General features: G+C 45.8%; 1 protein-coding gene across 1 annotated transcript in view; it reads left to right on the top strand.

The window, feature by feature from the left end:
* Positions 1-1,318: 1,318 nt before the first annotated feature.
* Positions 1,319-27,606, top strand: part of Irs1 (insulin receptor substrate 1) — a 54,909-nt gene continuing 28,621 nt past the window's right edge. The window contains exon 1 of the mRNA XM_004867975.3: positions 1,319-6,086. Coding sequence (XP_004868032.2) covers positions 2,355-6,065 — 3,711 coding nt within the window. The 5' untranslated portion in view covers positions 1,319-2,354 and the 3' untranslated portion in view covers positions 6,066-6,086. The remainder of the gene's footprint in view (positions 6,087-27,606) is intronic.

Raw genomic sequence — 27,606 nt, 5'->3', positions numbered from 1 at the left:
AGCCGAGGAGGGTCCCCCGCGCAGGAAGGGGCGGAAACCCCAAACGGGTCCGGACTGGAGTAGAAAAATAAGACCGCACTAAACAGAGTGGCAAATGTCATCTTTGTAGGTCTCTGATGCCAAGCTGGGCAGGCAGGGAGAAACTACTTTTTAGGTCACCTTAACCCCCACAGAAAACTTTGGGGGAGCGTTTGCTTGTGGCGAGACACCGCAAGGTATCCCAGTGAGAGGTCCGGCAGCTACACCCGGGCTCCCGACCCGCCCTGCTCCTGAAGTACCATTTGCCTGTACTGTTCAGCTGGCACCATCCTTGTTTTCTCTCGCTTATCCTTGTGGTCAAGGTTAAAAATTTATAGGGTGGTTCAGTGGGTGTGGAAGCTGTGTGTGAAACAAACATTTCAGCCGGTATTTGCACAGTCGAGTTTTGGTCTTAGGAGCCGTCCTCCGTAGATCTTTGACATCTTTTTTAAAAAATCACAGAGAGACGTGGGAAGGTGATAAAGAACATCTCATTCCTCTCTCATCCCCCATCCCCTGCCCGCGGCCCTGGGTTCGAGTCTCTGCTCCCTGAGGCGTTCAGGGGAAGAGGGAGAAAGTGTGATCTGTCCATTTTCTCCCTAGTTGACTGGCAGCTAATCCCGTAGTGCCAGACGCGAGGCTTCCCGGGGACCCCCGTTCTGAGTCCGGAGCGGCCATGACCCCCGCCATCGTGACGCCCTTGGCGAACCCTCTTCTTCCGAGGTGCCTCAGGGTGGCAAATCCGGGGACTCTAAGGTGGCAGGCTGGCTCGGATGTCCCTCAGAAATCCTTATAAAAATTTAGATCTCCTCTCTAGGGCCTGTTCTATCACCCTGAGGCCGAAACCCCAGCTCTTGTATTTATTGGAGGAGGAAAAGCCTGGACTTGAAACCTCCCTCCGAGGGGTCGACCTTACCTGCTAGGTAAGATGCAGCCCAGCCCGCGCGCCCCTCCTCCCCAGGCCCCCCACTCGGGGCGCCGCAGCCGCAGTGCCCCCCCGCCGCCCCCCACCCTCACTCCTGCGTCTTCCCGCGCTCGCCCCCTCCAGTTTTCCCAGACTCCCCTCGTGCTTTCGGGTAGCCACCCAAACACCCCGCCCGCGCCCGCCGCGGGGATTCCTGCGGGCCGGGGGCGCCCTGCGTGGCGCTGCGCCGGGGCAGCCGGCCGCGCAGGGGCGCTGCCAGAGCGCTGCGCACAGAGGCCGGGCGCGGGCGCCTCCGCTGCACGGCCGGGGGGCGGAGGGGGGCGGAGAGGGGCGGGCGCGGGGCGGGCTCGGCCCGGAATGTGGAGACCCGGGCGGGAGCCTCCCGGCGGTGGCCCGGCTGCCGAGCGCGGAGGCTCCGTCACGTGCTTTTCTCCTCCGAGTGAGACGGCGCGCGGTCGGAGGGGGCCGGCGCGCGGAGCCAGACGCCGGCGCTTGTTTTGGTTGGGGCTCTCGGCAACTCTCCGAAGAGGAGGAGGAGGAGGGAGGGGAGAAGTAACTGCGGCGGCTGCGCCTCCCGGGGAACAGGCGTCTTCCCCGAATCCTTCCCAGCCCTCCCCCGTCCGCCCTCCTCCCCCCCCACGCCGACCGGAGCTTGGGGCAGGGATGAGCCCGTCCCTCCGGACTGTCCCTGGCTGCCCGGTAGCGTCTCGCGTGGAAGAGCCACTCCCCCCGCCCGCCGAGATGGGCTCCAGCGTGGGCTGCAGAGGACGCGTCCGCGGACGGCGGCAGCGACAGCCGCAGCGCCGCGGTCTCCGCGACTGAGCTGGTATTTGGGCGGCTGGTGGCGGCGGGGACGGCTGGGGGTGGGAGGAGGCGGAGGAGTCGGCGAAGGAGGAGGAGGGAGAGCCCCGTGCAACGTTGGGACTTGGCAGCCCGCCTCCCCCTGCCCAAGGATATTTAATTTGCCTCGGGAATCGCTACTTCCAGAGGGGAACTCAGGAGGGAAGGCGCGCGCGACTGGAGGGGCCACGCGGGGACCCGGCCGCCGCTCCCTCCCCGCGCGGGACCTCGGCGGAGGCGGAGAGGGATGCGTCCTCGCTGCTTCTCGGCTGTGGCGGCCGAGGGGAGACTTGGCTCTCAGAGGATCGCGGCTGCGCTCGCCCCGGGCGCACTGCCTCCCCCTCGGGCTTGAAACGCCCGTGAACTCCGACCGGGCTCTTCCCTGGCGCAGCCACCGCGTCCTCCTCGGGCGGCCCCTCCCTCTCCAGCGCGGGGGGCGGCGTGGATTTCGGAGTCGGGGTTTCTGCTGCCTCCAGCCCTGTTTGCATGTGCGGGGCTGCGGCGAGGAGCCTCCGTCCCCCACCCAGTTGTTTTTCGGCGCCTCCCTCTGCTCCGCGGCGGCGGCGGCAGCATGGCGAGCCCTCCAGATACCGATGGCTTCTCGGACGTGCGCAAGGTTGGCTACCTGCGCAAACCCAAGAGCATGCACAAGCGCTTCTTCGTGCTGCGGGCTGCCAGCGAGGCCGGGGGCCCGGCGCGCCTGGAGTACTACGAGAATGAGAAGAAGTGGCGGCACAAGTCGAGCGCCCCCAAACGCTCTATCCCCCTGGAGACCTGCTTCAACATCAACAAGCGGGCTGACTCCAAGAACAAGCACCTGGTGGCTCTCTACACCCGGGACGAGCACTTTGCCATTGCGGCGGACAGCGAGGCCGAGCAAGACAGCTGGTACCAGGCTCTCCTGCAGCTGCACAACCGAGCCAAGGGCCACCACGATGGGGCCGCAGTCCCCGGGGCCGGAGGCGGCGGGGGCAGCTGCAGCGGCAGCTCTGGCGTTGGCGAGGCCGGGGAGGACCTGAGCTACGGAGATGTGCCCCCCGGACCTGCGTTCAAGGAGGTCTGGCAGGTGATCCTGAAACCCAAGGGCTTGGGTCAGACAAAGAACCTGATCGGCATCTACCGCCTCTGCCTGACCAGCAAGACCATCAGCTTCGTGAAGCTGAACTCGGAGGCGGCGGCCGTGGTGCTGCAGCTGATGAACATCAGGCGCTGCGGCCACTCAGAGAACTTCTTCTTCATTGAGGTGGGCCGCTCCGCTGTGACAGGGCCCGGGGAGTTCTGGATGCAGGTGGACGACTCGGTGGTGGCCCAGAACATGCACGAGACCATCCTGGAAGCCATGCGGGCTATGAGCGACGAGTTTCGCCCCCGCAGCAAGAGTCAGTCCTCATCCAACTGCTCCAACCCCATCAGCGTTCCCCTGCGCAGGCACCATCTCAACAACCCCCCGCCCAGCCAGGTGGGACTGACCCGCCGGTCCCGCACCGAGAGCATCACCGCCACCTCTCCGGCCAGCATGGTGGGCGGGAAGCCCGGGTCTTTCCGCGTGCGCGCCTCCAGCGACGGTGAGGGCACCATGTCCCGGCCAGCCTCGGTGGATGGCAGTCCTGTGAGTCCCAGTACTAACAGGACCCATGCCCACCGGCATCGGGGCAGCTCCCGGCTGCACCCCCCACTCAACCACAGCCGCTCCATCCCCATGCCGTCTTCTCGCTGCTCACCCTCGGCCACCAGCCCCGTGAGCCTGTCCTCCAGCAGCACCAGCGGCCACGGCTCCACCTCAGACTGCCTCTTTCCCAGGCGCTCCAGTGCTTCGGTTTCAGGCTCCCCCAGCGATGGCGGTTTCATCTCTTCTGATGAGTACGGCTCGAGTCCCTGTGATTTCCGAAGTTCTTTCCGCAGTGTCACCCCGGACTCCCTGGGCCACACCCCACCAGCCCGTGGAGAGGAGGAGCTGAGCAACTACATCTGCATGGGCGGCAAGGGGGCCTCCACCCTGACGGCTCCCAATGGTCACTACATTTTGTCCCGGGGTGGCAATGGCCACCGCTACCTCCCCGGAGCTGGCTTGGGCACCAGCCCGGCGTTGGCTGGGGAGGAAGCCGCCAGTGCTGCGGACCTGGAGAATCGGTTCCGGAAGAGGACTCACTCAGCAGGGACGTCCCCGACCATCTCCCACCAGAAGACGCCCTCGCAGTCCTCCGTGGCGTCCATTGAGGAGTACACGGAGATGATGCCTGCCTACCCGCCAGGAGGTGGCAGTGGAGGCCGACTGCCCAGCTACCGGCACTCCGCCTTTGTGCCCACCCACTCCTACCCTGAGGAGGGCCTGGAGATGCACCCGATGGAGCAGCGTGGGGGCCACCCCCGCCCAGACAGCTCCGGCCTGCACACCGATGACGGCTACATGCCCATGTCTCCAGGGGTGGCCCCAGTGCCTGGCAGCCGAAAGGGCAGCGGGGACTATATGCCCATGAGTCCCAAGAGCGTGTCGGCCCCTCAGCAGATCATCAACCCTATCCGCCGCCATCCCCAGAGGGTCGACCCCAACGGCTACATGATGATGTCTCCCAGCGGCAGCTGCTCCCCGGACATCGGAGGCGGGTCCAGCAGCAGCAGCAGCATTAGCGCCGCCCCTTCCGGGAGTAGCTATGGGAAGCTGTGGACGAATGGAGTTGGGGGCCACCACTCTCATGCCCTGTCTCACCCCAGGCCCCCTGTGGAGAGCGGTGGCAGCAAGCTCCTGCCTTGTACCAGCGACTACATGAACATGTCGCCAGTTGGGGACTCCAACACCAGCAGCCCCTCTGACTGCTATTACGGCTCCGAGGACCCCCAGCACAAGCCCGTCCTCTCCTATTACTCATTGCCAAGGTCCTTTAAGCATACCCAGCGGCCTGGGGAGCCGGAGGAAGGTGCCCGGCACCAGCACCTCCGCCTCTCCTCCAGCTCTGGTCGTCTTCTCTACGCTGCAGCGGCGGAAGATTCTTCGTCCTCCACCAGCAGCGACAGTCTGGGTGGAGGTTACTGCGGGGCGAGGCCGGAGGCCGGTCCCCCGCATCCCCACCATCACGTCCTGCAGCCCCGTCTGCCTCGAAAGGTGGACACAGCTGCGCAGAGCAACAGCCGCCTGGCCCGGCCCACCAGGCTGTCCCTGGGGGATCCCAAGGCCAGCACCTTACCTCGGGCTCGGGAGCAGCAGCAGCCGCCCCTGGTGCACCCTCCAGAGCCCAAGAGCCCAGGAGAATATGTGAATATTGAATTTGGGAGCGGCCAGCCTGGCTACTTCTCTGGTCCCATGGCTTCCCGCAGTTTCCCTTCTGTCCGGTGTCAGCTCCAGCCGGCTCCCAGGGAGGAAGAGACTGGCACCGAGGAGTACATGAACATGGACCTGGGGCCTGGCCGGAGGGCAGCCTGGCAGGAGAGTGGTGGGGCAGAGACGGGCAGAGCGGGCCCTGCTCCCCCGGGGGCTGCCAGCGTTTGCAGGCCTACCCGGGCAGTGCCCAGCAGCCGGGGGGACTACATGACCATGCAGATGGGTTGTCCTCGCCAGAACTACGTGGACACCTCACCAGTCACGCCCGTCAGCTATGCTGACATGCGGACAGGCATTGCAGAGGAGGTGAGCCTGCCCAGGGCCACCGTGGCTGCCCCCTCTTCATCTTCGGCAGCCCCTGCTTCCCCCACAGCACCTCAAGGAGCAGCTGAGCTGGCGGCCCACTCCTCCCTGCTGGGGGGCCCACAGGGACCTGGGGGCGTGAGCGCCTTCACCAGGGTGAACCTCAGTCCCAACCGCAACCAGAGTGCCAAAGTGATCCGCGCGGACGCACCAGGGTGTCGGCGGAGGCATAGCTCCGAAACCTTCTCCTCAACACCTGCCGCCACCCGTGCGGGCAACACGGTGCCCTTTGGAGGGGGGGCTGCAGTAGGGGGCAGTGGTGGCAGCAGCAGCAGCAGCGAGGATGTGAAACGCCACAGTTCTGCTTCGTTTGAGAACGTGTGGCCAAGACCTGGGGAGCAAGGGGGTGCCCCCAAGGACACGGCCCAAGCTTGTGCAGCAGCTGGGGGTTTGGAAAATGGTCTTCACTACATAGACCTGGATTTGGTCAAAGACTTGAAACAGCGCCCTCAGGAGCGCCCCTCTCAGCTGCAGGCTCCTCTTCCCCCACCCCCTCATCATCCCCTGGGCAGCAGTGAGAGCAGCTCGACCAGCCGCTCCAGTGAGGATTTAAGCGCCTATGCCAGCATCAGTTTCCAGAAGCAGCCAGAGGACCGCCAGTAGTTCAACTGGACATCACAGCAGGTGCGTTTCATGGTGTCAAAGTCAGAAGACAAAACTGCTTCTAGCCTTGTGCTTGAATTCTGTTCCCGCCCCTGCCCCTCCAAGCGCCTTCCTGCTGCTTCCCTGGAGAGAATGCACTTGCAGGAGGTGGTGGCGGGTGGTCTGGGAACTCAATACTCAGCCCACAACACCTGGCAGGCAGGCAAATAAATGTGTAGGAGCAAGCAGCCACAGGAGGGCTTTTTCATTGAGAATCCCAAGTGAAGAACTTGCTGTAGTCTTTCAAAAATTTTCTGGTTATAACACCAGTGCTGATGTTTATAAAGTTCATGCACATGTATAGAAGAACCTTCATGCTTTTATTGAAGTTTTCTTCTAACTCTAGTATGATCAGACCCTGGAAGGGACTGATGTACAAAAATACTTGTTGGTACAGAGGCTACCCTTAAGTTTCCCAGAGCTCTGAAGACTGATCTTACCGAGTTGCTGTGTGTACTTTTATTCTGTGATTTCACAATACCAAGACAACATAAACAGCAACAGGAAACATTAATTTTTTATTCATACTGGCCTAAAAAGATACAGGAGTCAGAGCTTTATAGGCATACATATTTAGAGAGAAATACTGATCTGTGATCTCTTGAGTAGGTAATTATGGGTGACATTTTCTTTTTGTTCTGGTATCAGGATTCGTGAGATATTTTTCACACACCAACCCAGCATCTCACAGGCATGGCCGCTTTTCTACAGGATATGCCATAAACTGAATGTGTGTGGTTCCCATTATGAGTTAAGAGTTACGGAAGTTCATCCCAGCATGTCTGTCTTGCAGTTGTCTCTTCTTGCACTGAAGCTTCACACATATCACTTGGGGGCTACTGTACATCTTCCGTAAAATTACTTAACATTTTTATGGTGGAAAGAAGGCACATTAATTCAGAGAAGGGGAGGTTGTGTTGTTTTGGTTTGCACTGAATGTGAGGGCTAACCTCTCTGTACTCTTCTTTACTCTTAGGATATTTGTTGTCCTCTAAGTTCAAGAGTAGATGCCTCAGATGTTGCAAGTTGGCTTTAGGTCTTCTGTGGTGAAGGCTGTATTGAAAATGAAAAACACTTGTAATAGGAAATTAGTCTGCTCTTCGTTCTGTGAGTCTGTTTTCTAGTGGTCGTAATTGTGGGTAGAAAAAGAGTATACTTTGCAGATAATGTGATGAGTTGGCATTGTAGAAGTTTTCAGCATTTGGAAACACTTTGTTATGACAAACTGATTATCTTGTGAGTTTTATAAATGCTTCACAGAATGAGCTTTTAACAGCATTTCTTTTTATTATGTGGCCATTCATAAGAAATTAATTTGTGTCTTGAGTTCCTATCAGTAGGTAGGGATTTGTGTATTATGTGGGCAGTCTCCTTGAGTCTTAACACCTGACTGGTGGTATTCTGTATTTTGTAGAACAAGATACAGTTTGAACATTAAAACTAAAATTTTAGGTGATAGTGCTATGAAAAGCACTTATTGGTATTTATCTCAACATTGGTTTTCATCACTCACTAGAGGAGAGATTTAATTGTACATGTCACTGTCAGTGGAAAAATTTTGCTTATTTCAGGTGGCATTTTAATCCCTGTTACACTTTAGCTATTTGCATTGTAAAATACTTCATTTATAACTTAGTGAGAATTTGAAGGAAAGAAGCCCACTAAAATTTTGCTTGTGAAGGAGATGAAAGAAAAGGCTAAAAAGCAATTAGATTTCCCTCACCTGTTTTCTTGACTTGTACAGGTTTCTTTATAAAGAGTGGAATAAATGTTTGCCTTGAACAAACCAACCAGGTAATCAAATGGGATTTTCATTTTGTAAAAGGGATTTAAAATCCTTTATGTTGAGGATACACGAAAAATGCAATCAAAACAAAAACAAAACAAATCCCTAGCTTCTCTTCTTGGCTTTCTTGGGAAAATGTACTCTAGGAAAATAATATGATGATATTCCTAATCATCCTGCAGTAGCAATGGACCATGCATGCTTTGATCCTATCATGCCAGTAAAATTCTACAGTGTGTATTTGTAAGATGTAAATGTATGAGTCTTAAATTGGGCACCAAATGTACATCAGCATCGTCAATTCCGGTTGCTTCCCTTTGCCGTTGGGTTTAAGAGGTTATCTGGCCGAATTCATCTGAAATAGGAAGCAATCAGACCTGTCAGAGGCGAGCACCTTCTGTTCAGAATGAGTAGGTTAAAGTTTGAGGAAACACTGTTTTTCTAACTTCCTCAGTAACTGCTGTCTTTGCCTCAGGTAAAACCTGAAACAGACCAAGAATAGTTGAGGGATGTGTGTTCTTTCTCCTAGCCTGTCTTTTGAACATCTCTGTTTAGGGTTTTTCACTGTCCCTGGAAAGAGGTCATACAGGTGCTCAGGACTTTGGCGGATCCAACAACCTTTTCTTGTTTCTCCTTTCTCTTGCCGAACTGTGTCTCCTGCCGCTTAGTTCTGACCTCCTGGTTTATTTTCCATTACCATTCCCCTCCCATTCCCTTTGTTTCCCACCTCTTATTTCTTGTTCCGGGCACTGCCTGTTCTTTGCTCCTTTTTAGAATTTCACAGAGCAGTGCCTGTGGCCTGCTCCCTGCGAGGGTACAGAGGAAGCCCTAGGACAGCAGCCCGGCCACCTTAGGTCAGCGTCCACCTCCTATTTGTCTTGTGGTTTTGACAGGGCAGCTGGACAGAGGGCGGGCTCCCTCAGACCGAGACCCGAGCCATCCCTCTGGGGCTCAGATTTTGAGTTTTTTGGCCATTCTTTTGTTATGCTCCTCCCCCTTAAAAAAAAAAAAGTTGCCCTTTCTCCTCTTTTCACTGCTTTCCCTGCCGTGATTTCAGGGGTTCCATATCTGCAGTTACGTCCCCATCCCTGCCACTCTCCTCCCCCTGCTCTTCGCCGTGCGGCCTTCCGACCTGGCGCAGACCCTCCTGGCCCCGCCACTTTCCCTTTTCCAGGGTCACCTCCGCTTCCTGCATTCCTCCCTTTTTATTTGGCCCTGGCTTCCCCTCTGGCTGGGGGTGGGAGATCTGCCCGAGGCCGCCCGCGAGTCTCGCACCCCCGCCCGTCTCTGGTGTCTCTCCGGTGTCCGGGCCAGCCGGGCCCCTTCCCGGGCCACGTGGTGGGCGGTGGCGAGTGAGGCCCGCACCTCCGCGGGGGGGGGGGGCTGGGTACAGATTGGCCTGCGCCAGAGCCAATCAGCATGAGGAGTGGCTGAGCCGCGAGGGGCGGGGGCGGGGGCGGGGCCTGGCGTCCCCTGCTGCTCTCCCACTCGGCTCTGTCTCTGTCGCTTTCCCTGGGGAGCCTGCCGAGCCGAACCCCACTTCCCAGCCTGCCCCCCATCAGAGGATATGATGCATGCTGCCCTATTGGTGCATCTAGACCACAAGCCCAAGAATGAAAAAGTCCAACCAGCCGGTTGACGGAGGCCGGAAACACACACTTCCTCTTATTTTTAATTGAGAAAAATTCGGGCTGTGACCATGTGACAAGCCCCATTTTGTTTCCCTCCTCTCTTTACTATGGTTTACTACGACGCCACGTTCTTTCATCTTCCTGTCTTGAAATTCACAAGGAGGAGCGAGCGACAGCACGTGGCTGTGGGATTGATGGGGGTTGGCTCGGATTCTTACATTTGCATCTCTCACTGTGGGAGGGAGAAGGAAATGCAAACCCTGGGGCTGGCACTGTTTTGGGGTCATTCAGAGACAAAAAAAAAATCCTTTGGCTTGAAAGTAATGTAGGCTTTGTACCCTTTTTTGAGCACCTGCAGTTTCCAAAACACTGTAGCTAGATTAATATCAAGGAAAACTGAACCTACCCGGCCATGAGAGCTTGAAGATAGTGAGACTCCTGAACTTAAGTGGAAAAGCTTGAGAGATGTGTTCCTTACCAAAGTTTCGAGGAAGATATTTTGTTTGTTTGCTTGTTTATTTAGCCAGTGACTGCCCATCAGAACAGGCTTGGTGCAATGGTTTGGGAAGCTTCCTAGATTCGTGTTGCACTCTTTCATGACAAAATTTCGTGAGATGTATTAGTATGTGGGATGGAGAACGTTTTCAGATTTGTCCTTTCTAAAAGAAAAGCTGTAAGAAAGAAACGCTATGGACGTACTCTCTCCTGACCCCTCCCTCTCAATCATTTTTCGGCAGCCAGCGTCCTTCATCACTGAGTCATAAACTCCAGAGGTAGTGCTTTTGCTCAGGTGCAGATGGAAACAGGTGCGGGAAAATGTCCCCAGCCAGGACTGCACAGGTGCGAATGAACCAATACTGCTTAAGAGCAGCGGGAGGAGTTTTTCTGTTGTCCCAGAATGTTGAGAGTATTTGACAGTCCTGCTTTTTGGAGGTTTTGACATTGTTTAGATAGCTTTATCTGTTACAGCAATCCGTAAAAAATTCCATATGTTGTCATTTTTCTGAAAGTCCTCTTAATACTGTTTCTAAGATTGCCTTATGGAAAGGAAAGGACTTGGGATCCTAAAAGGGCATGCCACTATTTTTGTTTTGTTTTGTTTATCAAAATTCCTGGAAACTGCTTTGGTGCTATCTTGAATGATGCAATGGAAAAGGCAGCTCCCTCCCGTGAGCCAGCCATGTCAGCTTCTAACAAAGCTGGTGCCCTTTCTTGGCCCAGTGTCCTTGAGCAAGTCTCTTAACTTCCCCAAACCTATTTCCTCATCTGTAACTTGAGAATTTTGTTCTAAATTAATTTAACCTCCTTCGTAGCTCTAAACATAGGGATGTTTTGAGAAAATGACTGATATTCTTTAATGGGTCAGCTGTATTGTGGATTCTTTTTGAAGAAGCTGTGTGTTGATGAGTTCGTTAAAAAGTGCACTGAAATACCCTGTTTTGTCCTCTTCTACCCTGTATCTGTCATCAGACAGTCTTTTTGAGCAAACTAGGGCCTTGAAGGAAAACCTTCTGTTTGATTCAGCACTGTTTTAACCTTTCTTGTTTGGCCTTAAAGCAAAACCCCCATGACTGGACTAGTCTACATTTTTGGAACCATCTCTGAATCAGCTTAGGCTTCCCTCTTCCACCCTCCCTTTAAAATAAACAAATAAAGTGTAGGAATGCAAGTCACCTGCTTGTTCCTGCCTCTTAAGGTCAGCTGTCAGAACCATTTCACCCACCCCTTAGTGTAAGTCCAGCTTCAATCTCAGTGCATTTTGTGACACTGTTCAATGTTTATCCTGTTGGGAATCATCTCTTCCTGTGGGTAGTCTGTTTGTGGGTAATAAATGCGATTGTACCATCACAATTCTCCAGTGAGACAGCCACTTAAGTGAACGGACAGGAAATGTGAGAAGCCAACTGGGGACTATAGAAAGTCTTCTACGATTTTGGTGCAGTTTTATTTTTCTCTTTTCGGTGTGTGAAACAGCTCAATCATTCTCACAAGCAGAATTAATCCTGTCTAGCTCTGTGTGTGTGTGTGTGTGTGCGTGCGTGCACGATTTCGGATTTTTGACTAGCTACTTGAGACGTGTAGACTCCTCTTGACTGCTCCAGTGTATATTGGCTCTGGAGTTGCCAAAATATTCAGAAGCTGCCAGGTTGTCCATACCTCCTTGTAAGTTTTACAGAGCATTAGGGTAGTCTGGAGACTTTCATTCAGAACTTCATTTGCTTAATCTTTTCTCATCCTTCTACTATACTCAGATTTCTTAGCTGAATAGTATATAAATGGTTGCTTTTATTTTGGTGGGTTGGTAATTAAGTATAATGGAGCACTTCATAATTTTAAGGTTTTGTTTTGTTTTGTTTAAAGAAAGCCATTTCCTCAATTATTTCCTCACGTTAGAGAGTTCCTGGAAATTGTATTCAAGGAAAATAGCTTCTTGTGAACTTGGTTTGAGGTCAGTTTCACCCTAAAAGTTCTATAACTGGTTTCATGTTAATACTTTTGTTTTGACTTTAAAATAATAGATACTTGGGGCTGGGGATTTAGCTCAGTGGTTCTGGCGCCTGTCTCACAAGCACAAGGTCCCGAGTTCGATCCCTGGTACCAAAAACAAAACAAAACAGATATTCTCTGTCAGTAATAATTTTATATTGGATGTATGATTTTGTTACCTTACGATTCCATGGCCATGTGGCAGACTTTGAAAGCTCTTATGAAAATGTTATTGAAACATGTTTAGGAGGTATAGTCACATTGAGTTTTAATAGAATAACATTGTAATGTTTGTATGGTATACTATTATTGTATAGTATACTAATTTCAAACTAAGGTGAAACAGTTTTAAAAGTTATTCTAAGACTTCTTTAAATGATTGGCTAGTAAGTATCACCTATTTGCTTCTATTCTTGTCTTATAGTTTGGAAATGGTAGTATCCCTCCCAATCTTAATTCACAGATAAAGGAGGAAGATGGATTAGATAAGTATAAAGTACTGTTATCCATGGTAAAGCATCATTTTCCATTTTAATAATATTCTTGCTTCAGGCTCTGCTATAATCTATTTGTTAAAATGAATTTGGTTGGGTAAATGTCATTTGTGCTCTTCCATGAGTCAGTGATCTTTGAATAAGAGGGCTTTAAAAAATGATGTGCTTATGTCGCGAAAACTGCCCTTCTTCAACCCTTTTTTCTGCCTTTCCAGTTGTGATGGCAGTGTAGTCGAATATTGGATCAGGCTACAATTTTAGCTCTATCTGTGGGGGTTTTTGGTACAGGGGATCGAACTCAGGACCCCAGGCTTGTGAGGCAGGCGGCGGCACCACTAGCTCAGCCCTCTAGCTCTATCTGTCTTAAAGCAGAGATATTTTGTGGTTTTATTACTCTAACCTGAATGTCTTATCAAGTGAGTAGCAGTCATTGCTTTCCTTTTAATCATTTAAAAACATGTTTTGTATTCACCCCCAACCCTTTTATGGGAATAGTTTGATGCGAGTTCTCTGATTTTCCCCGCTGTATTTAGGTCATGTTGCTGAACAATATCACTTAATCTTGAGAAATTGATAGTTATATGTTTGCTGAAATGAACAAAGAGACATTTTTTTTCCAACGGTATGTAGTGTGGTACATTCTGTTTTGCACAGGAAGCCATAATTTCTTGCTTTTAAGAAGATAACTGAAAGGAATAGGCCAAATTTTTAAAAAATATAGCTGCTATATGCAGGCGACAGGAATATTCAGTTACTACTATGTGGTCAACTATCATTCATATGACCTTCTCCCACGATCGTGTCCCCTGTACATTTAAAAATTATTTGGAGGGCTCTATAGATGCCAAAAAAACCCAATGCTTATCTTTGAATTTTAGGGATTGTGGGAATAATCAGGAGATGCTCAGCAACTCCAGTGCGCAGTGTTAGAGGCCTCCTGGCGCTCAGCCCCGACCTCAGCTTTCTGCCCTTGACCAAACAGATCCCAAACCGCGGCTACTCATTCTTCCTCTCTCCTTCCTCTTCCTCATTAAGCCCTAGTGTTTTTGTGTTGTAATACAAAATAGTGTATCTTTTGTTGAAAGCAGGTGAGGGTAGATCATGGGAATGGAGGAAAAAATGGAAGTGAGGGGAGAACACCAAAGAAGTGACCACATTTCTTATGGAACAATTTATTGGGGGGGGGCATCAAGATTTAAAAACTAGAACCCATAAAAGTTGGCATTTTTCATTAATTTATAGAGCAGAAGTGCCAACCTACCTTAAAGCTTCGTGCTCCACTCATAACTTCCTGCCTAACAATACGGCTGTCCCCACTGTGGTGCTTTTCTCTGGGACTGCTTCAGAGGAGCTGGTGAAAGCACTGTGGGCCTGAAGCTGAGCTCAGGCAGGGTTTTGTCTTCCTTTCTCTTTCTCAGAGAGCCTACCTAACAGCCAGGAAGGATCTCCTCAGCAGTCCCAGGCTACAATACCAAGTAGTTGATAAGCCTCTGGATACTGTCATTTGGAAGAATGGCCCACTTTCAGGGATTAAGTTAGCAAACATAATTATTACCCAGAAGCAAGAGAAAGGACTCCACTGTGGGTCTCTCCTCCAAGTGAGGCAGCTGGAGTGGCCCAGCGTTACATGAGCAGGGCTGGACCCTGGGCATGTCATGGACTGGCCCATGTTTGGAAAGGTGGTGGTAGGGGTGAAATTGAGGGGTACAAATGAAATTCTAGCCTTTTCTTTCTATCTCAGCCTTATTATTCAAGGCCTTATTCCCCCCCCCCCCCCCACACACCATATACCTGCTTTGGTTGGGTGGTTTTTATTTTTAGGACTGAAAAAGCTTTATAATCCTTTGAACCATGCTTGCTTCTGGCTGCAAGTGTGGTCTCCTTTGAGATTTTCTCATAGTGCTCCTTTACACGTTTCTGTTTCTGTTTCAAGTTGCAGTCGGATTTGTTTTTAAGTGTACAGTAGTTTCACTATGTAGTAGTTTATTGAGAACATAAAGCATTATTTTTTAGACTACTACCTTTTGTATCAATTTACACTATTTAAAGGTTTTTTTTTAATATGAGCATACATGCTATAAATTTCAAGTGATTTTTTTCTTAAAGGTCTAGAGTAAAAAATAAGGCTCCTTCCTTTCCTTATCTCCCAGCCTCTCTTTTCATAGGCAATCATAGCTAGTTTTGTTGTTACTATCTTTCCAGAGATGGACTGCTACTAACTTTTCTTGACATTTAGTAATAGAAATCTGGTTAAATGCCCTACTGCTTCAAGTCTTTTATGGAAGAATATGCTCAGTTCCCAAACTGTAGCACTGAAAGAACACAGCAGATAATATTCCTTTTACAACAAACTTTCTCTTCTTTAGTTAAAAGGAAAAAGAAAAGTATTTTCAATTTTCCATGCTTAGTTGGAATCATCAGGTTCCAAACATTGCTCATGATGAATCTGGTATAACCCAGTGAAGGGGAAATGCATTGCTTGAGAAAATGATCTACATTTCCAGTATTGAAGCAGTTGTGCAAATTAAGAAGGGAAAGGTATCAAAGTTTTCAAATACCAATATTTTAAATCTTTATTTCTTTATTTCCTTTTTCTGTTCTCCTACGTGGTAGTTCTCAAGCACTCCCTTCTCGGACTGAATGATTAACTAACTAGTTCTTAGTATAGAGTGGTAGGATTAAATATAAAGGTTGAAGATCATTTTGAAAACTTCCCGAAATTTAAGGTCTCAAAGTTTTGTTTGTTTGTTTTTGTTTTCTGGTACCGGGGATCAAACTTAGGACCTTGGGCTTGCGAGGCAGGCACAGTGCCACTGAGCTAAATCCCCAGCCCAAGGTCTCATATTTTTGGAAACTCAAAAGAATGAATGCTTTTAACTGCAGTAGTCTTTTGCCATTTCAAATTCTGGGAGCAGTTCATTTTAAACTTAAGATTGTGTGCAAATAATTAAATTTTTGACATTAATGATCTTCTCTCACTTATTTTCTCCAAAGTTATTACCACTGGACAGGAGTACAATTTAGAACATCTGGCTTGTCTCCTAAAAAGATGTGTGTGTTGCTAACTACGTTGAACATAAGTAACTTCTCTCATGGTCAAAACATGTACAGCTGATGCACTGTTTTTTCTGATTGTGATCCAGGAAGAGTATGAGCAGAACAAGTTTGTTTCTGGTACAAAATAGAAACTTTCAAGAATATGATAATGAATAACATTTAAATCAGAATTATCAGTGTTTTGTCATTTTTGTCATTTGACTTATAAGGATATGCTCATAGCAATAGTCATGTTTTCTTGACACCTGGGGTAGAGAGGAATGAAATCCATTTACATGAAGGAGCTTTTATAAAAGCTGTTAGAGTATTATATGTGAAATCATCTAGTTTGTTAGGTATATATATGTCATGTAGCTTTTGAAGTATGAAAAGCTACCTCCAAACTAATTGCTATAAAACCTCAATCATTTGTGAGATCGTAGTTCTGTGGACTGGTCATATGTGTTGGGCTCAGCTGAGCAGTTCTTCTGCTTGTGTCAACTGAGTAAACACGTGTTTGAAGTGAGCTGGAGCATGGGTTGGGGCCTAGTGGTCAAGGATGCCCTTCCTCTGGCCTCTTGGGTATGATGCCGGCCATTAGGTGATGCTTGTGTTGGATTGCAAGTAAGGTTGGTACTGGGAACTGAGGTTTTAGTAGCAAAGGTTGTGGGCTATATTTTTAGTGCCATGGATGGCTGGTGAAAAGATTTACATTATTTACTTAGATTCCTACTGTGACTTAGACTAAAGAATTACACTTTCTCACAACTCTCAGGTGACTTACAGGGGACCTATGGTCAAGCATAGTGTACTGGAAGGGAACTCTGCCAGGGGGACCTCCTCCGGTGGTCCCTTCACAGGTGGCTGCCCACCCTTCCCCATATGCACAGCCAGCTGGTCCAGTGAGATCTGCTTGTAGGGAGAACTGGATGTTTTGAGGGGAAAGGCAGGGGCTAGGCTGAAAGGGAGTCTGATCCGGAAGTGCAGAGAATGCAGCACCTTGCTCAAGGGAAATGCATGACTTTGGCTAACTCTGCCCAGCTCTCCCATCTGCCAATATTTACATTTCTCCTCCACCAGCATCTGAAATGCCTTAAATGTTTTTGAGGTTACCGAACAAAACAAAATGGGACACTGTATAAGATATGGTGTGGCGGAAGGCGGGGAGGATGGGCCCCAAGGTTTTCTATGAGCTAGTTGAGCGGTGGTATTTGTATTGTGATCTGGGCAGCCCTGGCCCTCCCTCAGCCCGCTGCATTTGCCCATCTGCCCCCCTTCCTGATTCCAGCACACCCTTTGAACCGCAGCTAGACAATCACTTCCTTTCAAGACTGATCCCTTCCCTCTGGTGAGATTAAGGAATATAAATGTTCCATTTTTAAAAGAATGGATAATGAAATAATTTCTGAAAATACTTTCAGTGGTTGAGTACCCTGGAAATCACTAAGAGTATAATTAAAACTTTGCCTTTCGCCCAAACTTAACCATGTGAAAGAGAGTGTGTGTGTGTGCATGTATGTGCGTGTGCATGTGCGTGCGTGCGTGTGTGCGTGTGTGTGTGTGTGTGTGTGTGTGTGTTTGAGGGTGGGGAAGGTTAGGGAGTAGAAACTACAGCCTAATAAAAAGGTTACATTCCTAAAACTAGGTCTTTAAAAATACTTTGCAGCTTGAGCCTTTGGTGGCTCGCAAGTCCTTACAAGGGACGACCTTGGAAAGTGCATAGACTTGTTGTTTCTCGGGCCTTTGAACTGGGTGAGGAATGTGTCTCAAGATGGAAAAATGAATGGCTGGTGCTTTTAGCCTCCAGCCTGAAACTCGCTGGAGGAATGTCATTGTATCTTCAAAGCCTGCTTCCCACCACGCTGTGTTAGATGGCCTCTTGGGAAGCCTCTTTGCATTAGCAAATGCACAACAAAAACCCATGCCACCCAATTCGATCTAATTCACTAGCTCCTTTTAGGTGGATTTTTAATTAATGTGTCTCTTCTGTAAGAATAGAGCCCCATTCCAGGGCTCTCTTCCTACCCCTACTGATAGGATTTACTATTACTCACAAGATAAGGGAATTTAAGACTTTTTGTTTTGTTTTGTTTTGGTAGAATGGAGAATATTTTTTTAAAATAGTAGCAGAAGGCATTTAGGAAAGAGGTCTTACCTCTAAAGAGTTTGAACAGATTTCCAGCATAAGTATACTTGCATTTACAAAAAAAAAAAATACATTTAAATGACTGGAAAATACCTGAAGTATTTTATTTGCTGGGTTCAAGTATACCTAGCCAGTACCCCCTTTTTTTCCAGAAAGTTTACCTCTTCCTGAGGGATGATGGGACACATGTTCATGCTACAGTTACTGATTTCATAGAATTATTTTCTACTAAAAATTGTGAGCTGTTTGAGAGTAGCCTCATTGTTTGTTCTGTGACTCCATTATCTGAGTTGGTGCTCAAAAAATACTTGCTAAATTGATATTTCACTTTTTTTTTTGGCACCAGGCATCGAACTCGGGACCTTGTGGTTGCGCAGAAGGTGCTGGAACCACTGAGCTAAATCCCCGTGCCAATACTTGCTAAATTGAAAACATGCTTATCAACAGTTCAGGGAAGAGTCCTTGAGTCAGGGAAAAGAGTGGCTTTATGAAAGTCCCAAGTAAAAGCAATAACGTAGATATATTATGAGTACCCCAAAGCATTTCATTCATCAAATTAATCAATCATTAAATTACATTCAGATTTGATAGCATCGATTCATTAAAAATAGTCAAGCGCAAGGACTATCAAGTTCAATCCCTGGTACCCCCCCCCCAAAAAAAATAGACAAGCGAAATTCTAAGAGTCTTTGTAATCTTGTATGGATATGAAAACTTGGGTGAAGTTAATCACAATTGTATCATTCCTATGTCTGAAATTGCAGTGAATCTGAAAGTCTTGTGTACTTCCTCTGTTCCCCCTAACCATTCTTTTGAAGATTGACAGAAACTTTGCTTTGTTTTGACAAGATTTATTTCTCTGCCTCCAATAGTAGCTCATCAACTTTTATCCTATTAATATAGTTGCTCTGGTGTTAATTGTAGCTTACTGATCTAGGTCATAGCATAGAATTTTCACTGAGGTTTAAGATAGCAAAAGCAATGACAGAATTATCTAGAAAATAAATTCCAAATCATAGTTACTTCTGTTTTTAGAAGAAGGCTAGTTACTAAGTTTGTGATTCGTAGAGCCCCCTCCTAATAAAACCCATTACCTCTTTTCTCCCTCTACTGAAATGTATAAGTAAGATCTGGGGAAAGGAGTTAAATTCGGATGAGTCTATTTAGGCATTGTGGTAGTTGTCAGGCACTCTGCTAAAATGTTACCTTGGTTGAAGAAAATGAATTTAATTGCTGAGATTTAAGACTTCCCCACTCCTACCTCCCAACATTAATTTTCGTACTTGAGGTTCTACTATTGTGATTATAAAAACAATAGAATGTGTATTCTAAACTAGTTTTTCAACTATTATCACGATTCTTTTTAAATATTACTTGACATTTTAAGTATTGAGATAAAATTGAGAATCAAAGCAATTTTATATATGGTGAAAACACTATCTTTTAATGCAAAGTCCCAACTACCTGCATTCTGTGATATAAATGTGTGCTATTTTATGTTAGGTGGAGCTTCAGTTTTATCAGTCCTTCATAATCATTGACATTTATTCTACTTTCTAAAGCTTGAAAAATACTTTCCTACCGATACGTGTCTGGTTTTAGCTAGGCTATTTCTCTCTTTGTAAACTTGGTTGACAAGAGTTTGAAGACTTAGTAGAAGGAGTGTGGCATTTGGCAGATACTGTTTGTCATATCCAGATAATGAATGAATGAATGTTAGACTGTGTGTTTTTAAAACACAGTATGGGAAACACAGCAGCACCCACCTTATTTATGTATGAATCATTCTGTGGAGAGCAGAGAGTTTTTCTTTCACCATTACCATGGCCTAACAATTGGTGGCTACTGAATATTGTCTTAAATCTTTTCATTCCTTGTATAATTAGGCTGTTGTAATTGTCACACCTGAAGGTTGGAAGAAATCATAACTGGCCATGTAAATAATGGTGGAGAATTGCTGCAAGCTCAGATGTTTGTAGATGAGACATGAAAGAATATTCTGGTTAATTAATGGAATGAGGAGTTTGTGAATTTCTACTGAGTACCAGACATATTCCTAAGTTCATGAGTTACGTCTGTGAAGAAAATTCTGTGAAGACATTAGTTCCAGCCCTTCTGGAGCTTCCTTTCTTGAGGACCAGTTGGATGAAAGGCAATAAAGGACCAGCTTCCTCAGGGAACAATGGGACCTGCTGAGAGAAGTAACCAGGGCTTCTGGCCCCTCCTTTGGACTTGAGGGATTGATTGCCCACACTGCTTTGTAGATCCAGTTTCCTTTATAAAACTCATGAGTTCCTTTTGCCTGCATGAAAGTACTTCATTGGTACTCCTTATGATTTTATCAGTCGTGATTAAGGTTATCTTGTGACTCCCAAATAAAACCAAGTCAAGATTTTTCTGATTTAATAGGCAAGATATAAAATAGAAGGAAGGGAGAGTTGAAGCTGATGTGTATTTGCTTCCGAGAGATTGTCTTTCAAGAAGGATCTGAAACAGGTGACAACTAGGAAGAGGGTGTGAGGAGTATGTGACACATCGAAGAGGCCTCAAGTGTGACCACCATTCGTATTGGGCCGCATGTAAGTGGGTGTCATGAACCATAGCTTACATTTCAGCACTGAATGTTAGTAGTTTTCAGTTGGTATTAAGAGTCATCTTTTTAAGACTATTAGGTAAGACTTGTAATGTGTATATACTAATCCTTTTTCAAGTTTTTTTTTGAAAGTTCTGTGAAGCCAGTATACAGTTAAGATGCATCCATGTCTTTCGTTAATTGGCCATTAATATTCTTGTATGGATGTACCATAGTTTGCTTAGACTGGCCTTTTATAAGGTGTTTCCCTCTGTGTATATGAAGATCTTTGTGAAGTTTGCCATCAGTTTTCCCCTCATATTAATTATTTTTAGGTTTATCTCATCATTACTATTTTTCAAACCTTCAATTAATTCTGTGGTTCTTCCCATAACCTGTAAAGTTTCTCACATATATTTCCTGCCCAGAATTGTGCAGCATTCTGTAGGACAGTGATTCAGACTAACGAGGGTGCAGTTCAACATTTGCTTCCTGGCTCCTGTGTTCTCTCCTTTTCATCTGCTCTGTGTCAGTGCTTATTTGTTAAGTGAGAGCTGAACTTTAGAGATTGGTGTACGATCTTGGAGCCACTCTGACCCTTGGGGAAACCAAAGGAAAACCCTTTCCTTACCCTCAAGAGGTATATGTGCAGGGGGTGGAGGGAGAAAGAAGTCACAAAGGCACAAAAAGAAAATAACAAAAATCCCAAGGTCTTTCTTTCTCAAGGTCCCATTTCACACCTTCCTTTATCACTGCTATTAAAAACACCCCCTCCTTCTCTCTTCCTTTTTCTCCCTTTCACTCCCTCCCTCCCTTCTCCTCCCTCGGAGTTGTTTCTGCTTGTTGTATAATTCTGGTAATAAAATTCCTGGCTTAACTAGCTCATACTGATTATGACCAGGTGTCTATGTATCTGTGGGTGTGTGTAAGAAAGCAACCGTGCAGTCTTGCTGTCTGTTAAGTCTGTTAAGCGTGCAGTCTTGCCGTCCTGGGTTACATGTGTAATTTTTCAAATACATTCCCTTATTATCAGTGTTGCTCTCTGTACTTACTGACTAGGAAAGCTCACAGAAAAGTTGCTTCAGAGAACCCAGAGGTCTTTTTCACCATGATGAGTCTCTGTGTGAAGAGGCGTTTTTTAAATTGTTTAATTATTAGCTGAACTGAAATAAATCTTATGTCCCTTTGTGAACCATATACTTAAAATAGGAATATATGTCTCCTAATGGTCTTTACCTCAAAGTTTCCAGAAATAGTTCACATGGAGTTCTGTAGGTCGTTCACTGCAGGCATTTATGGTGTCCTGTTCAGCACTTGCATGCCTGCTTGACTTTGCACGTTCTATATTGGCACCAAGTGGACAAGGAATTGGTATTACCAGGCTGTATTTGCATCTAGAGTGGAACCAACTCTCCACGTGCATATGCTAGGCTATTTGTGAAGCAACATCAGCTGACAGCAGAAGATCAGAAGGTGCTATTTTGGGAAGTGTCCTAAATGTGACGTTCTGTGGTGAAAAAAACTCTGCCACAGATAAGAATGCTTAAAACAGGAAGCAGTGGTAACTTACTGCTTCCTGTGTAAGTATCCTTATCAGTATGATAAGCTTTAGATTTCAGTTCTGCTTTCCTGATCCCAAGATTTCTTTTTCTTGTAATCATCCTCTCTCTAAGAAGATTAGACATTTTTAAAAAATTGATGTGAAGGGAAAAGATAGAATTTACCAGCATCATTTTTTTCCTGTCACGATAAATTCTTTTTAATTCCTAGCTTGTATCCTACTCGCTTGGCTAAGAGAACAATTGAAAATTGCTGTTCACTCACTCATTTACTCTATTGTGTGTGAATAGTATTGTTTCTGTATACATTGTAATGCAAGGTGAGAGTGACCATTGTAAGGAAAAGGTCCAGTGATAGGCCTAGAATCAGAATGCACAAGAAAAACGGATGTGAATTTTATTCCTGATTCTGCCAGCTTATGGGAACTGTTATTCTTTGACCTGATTTTCTGGTTTGTAAAGCTAGAGGTAGTAGTATTTCCCCAGTCCATCTTAGGGTATTGTTTTGAGGATGGAATGAAAGAATATATAAAAGTGTGTTAGTAGACTGTGAACTGTCCTTCGAGCTGGGGTTTGTAGTGGTTTGAATTGTGTCCCCCCACCTCCCCTGCCACCCTTAGAATGCAAGGGTACTTTTGGTTGGGTTGTTCTTTCCTTATTGAAAATATTTTTCAAATTCAGTCAGGTTCCTAGATTTCTTGGCTGGAGGAATGTGTCATGATTGAGTGCCTGAAAAGATGCGTCACTGTTGACACTGCAGTACAGATATTTATTTCACAGAGTTCAAGTGTGTTCTGTTGTTAAATTCTAGGAAACTGGGTCGTGTTTATTAGCTTGGCATAGGGAAAAACAATGTTCTCCATGTGGGCTAAATTATTTTACAAGCTAAGTATAAATCAGGATTAAAGGCTCAAATATATTTATTAAATTTTAAAAGGAGATATGTACATGCATTTTAGGGTTCCAGTGGATTTAATTATGTATTAACTATAGAAATTAAAAGTATTACTGGGCAGTGCTGAGTGTTTTCCTTATACAAGATCTTGTTAATAAGTATCTCTACTCAAGTCTCCTCAAATCCCATGGTATGTGCCAGATTAGGCAGAAAGGGCACCATCTTGGAAAGAGGTTTAAGAAAGAGCCAGTGCTATGACTTTCCTGGTTAGTAGCAAACTAGATCAGTTGTTCCAGGTTGGTCACCTGTCCCAAATAAGCTCTTCAGAGAACTATAACTAGCTACATCTTCTCTTGTTATTGAATACTCATTGTTATAGAATAACTTTGCCAGTGTTGCAGGTGATTTTAAAGGTTACTGTCTTTATGGTGAGGGTGGGAATTTAAATATGAACTTATTCTTGGTTCTTACTTGTGTTTGTCAAGATCAGAAGTGTTTCCAGGGAGGATAATGATGACAGGGCATAACATGGCTGCTGCTGAGAAGTTTATAGATGGGTCCCCACTGCCCCTCCCCCGTGCTCAAATGCATGATATTAGCCTGTTACCCAGTGGCTCACTGGGTTCATTTGTATTCCAAAGTTATTTCAGAGCACTTGCCTCCACTGGCCAAGGAAAAACAGAATAGAAAATAGAAAAAGGGGCAAATTGGGGAAAGGGTGGAAATTCATATGACAGTTTTATAGGTAGCCGTTGACCATACTTAATGATTTATAATTACCTAGGGGTCAGAGGTTGGAACTTTATTTTGCTATTTTGTTGTCTTTGTAGAATGGGTTATGTAAATTGTTGGATGTATCCCTTAAATTTGTTAAGAAAAACATTAGAGCTAAAAGTACCCCGAAAGATTAAAATAAAGTTAAAAATGTATCCACAGATAAATAGACTCAGGACCAAACAGTTTAAGTAACTTCCTCAAGATGATAAAGCTATTTAATGGTAGAATCAGAAAAAGACATCCTTACGCCTTGGATTATAAGCACAGTTGTGTGATGTTTGTTTTATAGCTCTATACAATATGTTACACATATGTATTCAATTTGCATATATGTGTCCAGAGAGTGTGTTTTAGATTTAAATGTTCATTCATTTGTTCCTCAACTATTTATAATGCCAAGCACTGTTTTGGATGCTAGAAATACAGCTGAGAATAGGAGTTGGTTTTTGACATCTTGGAGCTTATGCTCTGGTGGAGAAACTGATAATAAGCAGATAAAATTATTTCAGAGAGTGGTGAGTACTTATAGAACAAATCAAGCCAGGTAGAGGAGTTTGTGTACGGAATGGATGATCATAAGTTTGTCAAAAAAGTTAAATGGGCTACATCCAAATTCAGTTGTGTTTTGTTTTTAAGTTCCTTTTGAAAAATTCAGTTGGGCAAGAAGTCATTCAGATTTTCAAAGGTATGATTGGAAAATGAATCATAATTGATGAGACTAATTAAAGGAATTAAAAGGTAGCTTGTTAAATGATGTTTCTTCTTTTATACAGAGAGTGATTATTAGCTTTGCTTGAAAATAATTTCTGAACAGTGATAATTAACTTCCTGTGTCTGTGCTGCCGTCAGCCCTCACTGTAAACTTCTAAAGATGCATTTTTGACTACTAGGTGTTCTTTTCTCTTTTTGGGGGTCAAACTTCCTATTTTCTTTCTGGGAAAGGAGTGGGTTTCTCAGCACACCTCATGCTTATTGGGAGAGTAGTGAAACTTCAGTGGCTAATGTATCTTAACTGAGATGAAGTGGAGCTTGTGATCAGTGAATGATCCAAGCTCCTAGTGAAGTTGGAAGACTCCCATTCCATTGGCTTATGACTTATTTTTATATATACCTGTTTTCCTGAATCGTACATACAAGTTTTCTGGAGATAATGAACAGAGAATTCCTCTCCTATTACCTACCCTGTTCACACTGAAAGAAATAGCTTTGTTAAACTACTTTGATATTATAAGGATGGATTGATAAATTGTGTTTCTAAGCTGCCTATAAAATGTTAAGAATCTTAAAATGACACCTCCTGCACATTTAGGTCTTCCATCTGCGGATGGCCAGCAGGAAGAACAAACTCTGAAATGGCTCTGTGGCTCCCAAGGCTGTACTGCTTTGGACTAATCTTCCTTAGGCCTAATTGCTTCTTCAAGTAACTCAAGTGCATTTTCCTTTTTTGTCACCAGTTGTTTGAATCTGGGGTGTCCTGAGTTCAGCGTCCATGTAGGGCATTGTCAATAGCCATCCTTGGTAGGCCAAAGGCTGGGAGCTTTAGTTGTCTTCAGTTTCATTGTCTGTTAGTAACTTTTTTGACTCGACTCTGGACTGTCGTCTTTGCATATCTTGTGAGCTGTAAGAGGAAAGTCCTGGTCAGAGTAACTCAGTAATAGTGGTCATGTTGAAGAGAATCCTATTTCCCAGCTCTGGGTTCTGATTGTCCTTTAGTTGCCAAAAACAATAATGAAATACACTGAATGTAGTTATGTGAGAGAGATTGCATGTGAGTGATCCCATTATGCAATCAAAGGTTATGACATCATTGTTGGAGAACAGGTCACCAAGGGCACCATCTCTCTAGCCTCAGTCAACTTTGATGACTTAAGGAAGAATCAAGATTTTGGTGAATTTTCAAGGACGTTCAAATGGGATTAGAAACAGCCAGAGCCTGCTTTTCATATGGATTTTAAAGTCAATAAATACAAAGGAGTACTCAAGGTAGTTTTTACCAAGCAGGTTTTGTTTAATTAGGTAGCACTCAAACACTAGGTCTTTGGTTAGTCCTGTCGGGTTTGTTTTATTTTAGTCTTATCAAGATTATTTGCTTATTATTTGACATTATTTCATAAGGTATATTTTTATTAATGCAGTGATACGGATCCACTCATTCATTCCACACATATTTACTTGTTGAAGCACAGTATGTACTGAGATATATTTTTGGAAAACAGACTATGGTGAAGGAGCCAGAGTAGTAGTTCTCTGTCTGCCTGGAGTATAGATTGTTGTAATGGAAGAGACAAATGATAGGCAAGTAAACAAAGTAGTATAATTCAAAGAACCACAGAGAAAATGAAATGCTATACAAGGAAGTAGAAGAAAGGGTAGGCTGGGCCTTCTTAGGTAAGAGTAGTGTTTGAACAGATGCCCTGATATGGCTTGGGAGAAGGTGTGTGACTATGGTGAAGAGTACTTCCTGCAGCAGCAGGTGCAGAATTCTGCACTGGGAACAATTCTGGCACATTTTAGGGTGTTGGAGCAGCATGCAGGGAGAGGGTAGGAGGTGGAGCCAGAGTAGTACGCTAGGCCACTTCTTGGAGGGCTTGGTAGGCCATGTTAAATTTGGTTCATTCAAAGTATGATGGGAAACCCATGTAGAAGGTTAGCATAAATCCCAGGACCACCCACCATCCCCACTAAGTTTTCTTTTGGAGAGGATTAGAGGTCTTCCTCATGCTCTGCTACTTCCCTCGCCATTACTCTTGTTAAGAGCCAATCCCATGGGACCCCGTAGACAGGAGCTAAAGTCACCTCTGACCTAAATTTTTATACATTCATTCCCAGCATCACCCAGACATATTTTGGGGAAGCCTTGAGCAGGTTTCTCCTTTATCTTACCGCAGCATCATATTGCTGTGATCCCAGAGATGCCTACTGGCCAAACCAGGCCCTCTGAGAATTGGGACTGGAGTTTAGTCCTGGTATCAGGCCTGCTTGGAAGCTTGGCCACTCCTGTGATGATCGTTGACACATGCCTTGCAAGCCATGCCTGACCTGGTTTCTTTTAAAGCTGGATCTCAATTCTGTAAAGAATGATGAAGGCCCTTCCTTCTGGGGGAAGATCCATGTTTTAAGCCTCCAACAAATATGCTAGCATAAACGGTTTGACCCAATTTTTGTATATCCTGAATTGGTCCTTTTTGCTTTGGAAGCCATGTCACCTGACATGACCTCTTCACTTCTTGGTCCTTAGTGTGGCTTACACTTATTTCAGCACTTTTTTTTATCTGAAGTGGTTTTTAGGTTATGATATCCAAATTTAGCCCTGCTGATAACACTTGGCTGCCAGTTGGCTGGCACTGTATGGAAGTCTGTATGTTTTAGGAAGTACAGTATTAGTTCATTTTAATCCTTTGATCTTCCTGTATGCTAGATAATAGTCTGCTCCAACACCCACATTTCAGAGCATTTTTTTTTTAAGTAACATTTAAAACTTGCAGTGGGGCCATATGGCACCAAGAGAGTAGAATGAGTTTGCTTTGACTTTTGTTGTTTTTTTCTTTTTTAACTCGATTTTTTCCTACTTCCTGGAAAATGATGTGGTCAGATTAACTTTGCATGGTGTTATTGATTACGCCATTTGCACTTCAGAGTTAATTCTATGATCATTCTTGTTTGGAGGCGCACTGGACAGCTGGCTCTGGTAGTTTCATGGAGGCGCCTCGTGAGTTGATGAAACCAAAGCCCACCATGTGGTGTCACAGTGGAGGGGGAGGGGGAGAATGATTGTCATTAACTGAGCTCCTGCACTTACAAGGAGTTCGTAGGAAAACAGATTGAAAAATATTCACTAATGAGCCACTTCTAAACTCTCTCCTTGTTTACCGGTTGTTTATGTTAATAACAGTGTCCATCCTCCATCAGTTTTATTCTATGTGGAAATGTATATTTTGCAAAAGGTGCAAGATTTAATTAAGTCAATGAAAGTGACATTGGACAACTGCTGAGTTTCACAAGTGGTCAATGACAAAGAATGAGCAGAATTAGATGAATCAACTGTTGAAGAAACAAAGACGGTGACTACTTTTTGGTACTTTTAAAATGATAAAAATGTTATAGGATTAAGAGAAGGGT

The sequence above is a fragment of the Heterocephalus glaber genome, unplaced genomic scaffold, assembly GCF_053883595.1.
Source record: "Heterocephalus glaber isolate CG9 unplaced genomic scaffold, H.glaber_assembly_v1.0 deba00001004, whole genome shotgun sequence".
Taxonomy (NCBI): domain Eukaryota; kingdom Metazoa; phylum Chordata; class Mammalia; order Rodentia; family Bathyergidae; genus Heterocephalus; species Heterocephalus glaber.
Note: the sequence above shows the minus strand (reverse complement) of the source record. Positions and strands in the feature narration are given on the sequence as shown.